General features: G+C 34.0%; 1 protein-coding gene across 1 annotated transcript in view; it reads right to left on the minus strand.

Moving 5' to 3' along the window:
- Window positions 1-929, minus strand: part of oaz1b (ornithine decarboxylase antizyme 1b) — a 5,593-nt gene extending 4,664 nt beyond the window's left edge. The window contains 1 exon segment of the mRNA XM_015027552.1: window positions 723-929. Within this exon segment, the coding sequence (XP_014883038.1) occupies window positions 723-847 (125 nt within the window). The 5' untranslated portion in view covers window positions 848-929.
- Window positions 930-4,050: the final 3,121 nt, after the last annotated feature.

Raw genomic sequence — 4,050 nt, forward strand, 5'->3', positions numbered from 1 at the left:
TTTTGAAAAAAAAACGTTTTTTGGCAAATTTTCCGCTGGGAAAAAACCCTTTTTTGGGGGGGGGGGGGACAGTTGTGTAATAATTGACCAAACCGTAAGACAGAAAAAAAAACCCACTTTTTTGGTTTCAGGAACCATCCGTTCTTTTTAGAAATAATCTAATTTACTTCGTTGTTCAGTCAGACCTTACAGATAAGCAGGCCATCTAGGACGCTTAATCAAATACATGACGTTAGTGAAGTTATTGACCGCTAACTACGTCAATTGGGGTTGTGAGATATAAGACTTTGTTAGTATATAGTTTCAGTTTAAATTTACTTCGTAACACTACTGCCGTTCTTATATTTGAGTAGAGAAATGATACCAAAAGAAAAGGCGTCACTTAACGGTTTGATGAACTGTGGCTTATCAGTTAGCTTGCTAGCGCAGATCGCTATCGTGACGCAACACAGTTCGGTGTCCATAGCCACCTTTAAGACCGTTCAAGTTGAATGTCGAGGCGCAAAAAAGCCGTGTATAGTAAAAAAAAAATAAAATCAATTTTAACAACCTTAAAACCGAAACAACCAACATATATAGGAATGATTAATAATACATGTACTTTTAGGTACCATACGTTACTTCCGTTTTTTCTGTTCTCGCTAGCTCTGCTGCCTAGCCACCCCTCCCCCACAGGACTGTTAGCACTTAGCTACGCGAGCAACGTCTTCATGTTTACTTACTTCCCAATCATGTCACAGATACCGCTACTTAAATTCGCCATGGTAGTAAAGGGCAGCTGTTTTCCTTCTTTCTCGCGAGCAAAGCAATGACTGTTTAGGATCCGCTGGAGGTTGGATTTTACCATCCGGCCTCGGATAGAGACACGACTGGCTGACTTCTCTCTGCTATGCTAGGCAGGGTAATGATCGACCAGGGTTACTGGCAGTGGTTTTAAGGAAGCCGAGAGAGGACCAAGTCAAGGTAGATATGACGACACAACACTGCTTCCGTTCACCTTCAAAATATCTGAAGTTAATCTGAATTAGGTGTCCTTTTGTTTTATAATCAAATTGTAGGAACACCCGAAGGAAGGAAATAAAACACATATTATTATTATTATTATTATTATTATTATTATTATTATTAGATAATCGTTTTATTGGCAATAGTGCAGAAGTTTTTTATTTTCTCTGACTATATGTTGGTTGATAGATCCAATTGTTTAATTTTTTTTATTTTTTATCAATCATTTCTCTTTTGTTAAATATTTGACAGATTCTTCTGGAACAGTTATGCTGTTGAATTATGATGAAACAGTACTAACACCAGAAATAATTATGCAGTTGCTAAAAAAAATCCTAATTTTACGTGAATATTGTGCAAAAGTTCTTATTTTTAACATATTGTCTGTTTTAGTTTCCTCTTTGATTAAAAAGGCAAGGATCATTTCAATGTAATATACTTCACATTACATTGTGAAGTATGTTTACTTCACAATGTAATGTTTTTTACATTGGTAAATGTAAAAAACATGTATCTCACAAATGTTTTTCTACATTTGATGTTTACTGTCTCTTAATGGGGAAATTTAGGTGTATCAGCAGCAAAGTACATTAACAGAAGTTTAGAAACATGAAAAGACAAAATATGAGAACAATCGACTGTACAGTAAGATAACATTTACAACATCAGAAAAATAATATTTTAATTTTACATGTGTGCAATTTGTGCATGTCGTTTCACGGACTGTTTACAGTGAGTAAAATAAATAAAAACTGCAAATAAATAACAGCAGGGAGGTTCGCTGAGTTTCTAGGGAAAGTGACGGTTATAAAGTCTTACAACTGCTGGGACACACCTACAATAACAGTACTTATATTAATTTTAATACGATAATAGTCCAACGATATACATAATAATTTTTTTGCAGAGAACTGGTGACACCAGTTACTTTAAATTTGAATTAAATTTAAAGTATTTTATAGAATTGGTGTTGGTGGTTTGGGTAAAAACGTTCAGACTTTGTGAAACAATTGGTTACATGCTGTTCAAAACTTTCAATGATAATTGCCTCACCACCTTAACTGAAGCAAATAAAATTCCTATTTAAATGACAGGGAAAACACGTAGCTTTGCAGAATGTGTTTTTTGATGGATGTATTTGTCCTTTTCACTTGTTGTTTTACTTTTGTTTATTTTTTTAACCACATAAAAAAAATTCTGATACGTTTGCAATTATTTAACCAGAAACTTTTATTTTGAAAGAGGAAGTAGAGTACGTATACACAACTCTGACTTTATTTAAAAAAAAAACTGATCCGTTAGCTACTACTAGCATGCTAACTCAAAGGTCGGCAAGTAAAGCTACTTTACGTGACTAAGTTCTCATAAGAATACAGTTTTGCCCCGAACTGTTTCTAAAAGTACTAAAGAAACCGTAAAGAAAACACCCAATATCATAGATGCCGTTACTCTATATTGTTGTCGTATTTACAACAATATCTTTATGTTTATGAGGTTAGCTTTGTTAGCAGCTGTTAACCAGGGGGCGTTAAAAAGAAAAATAATCTAAAAGTGACAAGAACGTTTTACTTAATAATAAAAGTTGATCCACTGCACTCACGTCACAGTCTCAAGTCCTTAATTTAATTTTGGATTAAGTTGGTCAGTAATTGTAGGACCATTTAATTTGCCCTTAAATTTGTGATTACTGAAAACTTAATTGTGTAAATCCGCACAGCACGAGCCTACCACAACTATGCTTCATAGTGAATAAGCTAATGAGCCATGTTGGTTCGGACACATTTCTCTGTCGCCCAAAAAATATGAACATGGTAGCATTCTTACACACATACAGGTGCATTTTGGAAACCTACGTTTCCCCCCATGTTTCTTTTTTGAATAGAAAGAAAAATACATTAACTAGTATTTTGTATTTTTGAGAGTGTAACAGTGTCCTTTTTGTTAAGTGGGTTTTGTAATTTTATATAGATTTGTTTTGGTGTTTAATTATTACTGACCAACAAAGCAGTTTGTATTGCCTTGTTGCTGAAAATGTGCTATATGAATAAAATTAAATTTATCTTTACCTTTTTTTTGTATTTTATCTTCCACTGTTAGTTAATCAATGTTTTAAATGCAGTGGGGGGGTTTTCTTAGAATTTCACTGTTTCATTTTTTTGTGTCCTTTGTGAAGTCTATGTGGTCATCCACAAGACCAAGATAAATTGTAGCTTTTTAATCTTCCCCTTTTTACTCCTTATGAGAGTTTGCCTTTTTCCCATGACTCCAGTTCAGTAATGGAGCCACTTTGCAAATCTGTTACATTATGCAACAAACTGCAAAGCACTGTAAATTCCCACAGGCTTCTGTCATAAAATCAAATTCCTTGTCTGTTCACATTTTGTCACTTTACAAAAACAAACTTCAATCTTTTTTATTTGTATTTAGAAGAATAGAATTGAACAAAGTAGCTCATATCTGTGACATATAAGGGCATTTTTTTGAAAATATGAAAATATGATTTGCATTCCTATGGATATTTGTCTCATTTTACATTGTTACATTTAATTGAAGTGTACTTTAACCAAACTGCTTTCACAATTCAACTCATTTGCACACAGAGCCCATTTGCGCATAAATGAATCTCAGAATAAACACAGCTTTCATGTGAAGGCCTCAGAAGTTTGTTAGAAAACAAGACAGGAAACATTAACATGAAGATCAAGAAACAAAACAGAAAGGTTAGGGATAAAGTTGCAGAAGTTAAAAGCAGAGTTAGGTTTTAAGATATTATATGCCAAACTTTGAAGAGGTCAAAATTATCTAACCAAATTTGTGGTAGAAAACTAACACACCTTCCCCACTGTGGAATTATGTGTTTTTATGTTTTATACAGAACACCAAGTAGCGATTTTACGCGAAAGTGAGATGTCTAATATCTTAACATTTGCCAGAACTTGATAGTGTTTAGCCTTTTATTGTTATCTCCCTCGTACAGTAGGAGTAGTGCACTATTTGCCTCTTTTTTGATGCTCATTCTTGCACCGCCCTCCCCCTCCGTTCGGT

The sequence above is a fragment of the Poecilia latipinna genome, unplaced genomic scaffold (genome assembly GCF_001443285.1).
Source record: "Poecilia latipinna isolate Pla-1442-1.1 unplaced genomic scaffold, P_latipinna-1.0 Scaffold103, whole genome shotgun sequence".
In the NCBI taxonomy this organism is placed as follows: domain Eukaryota; kingdom Metazoa; phylum Chordata; class Actinopteri; order Cyprinodontiformes; family Poeciliidae; genus Poecilia; species Poecilia latipinna.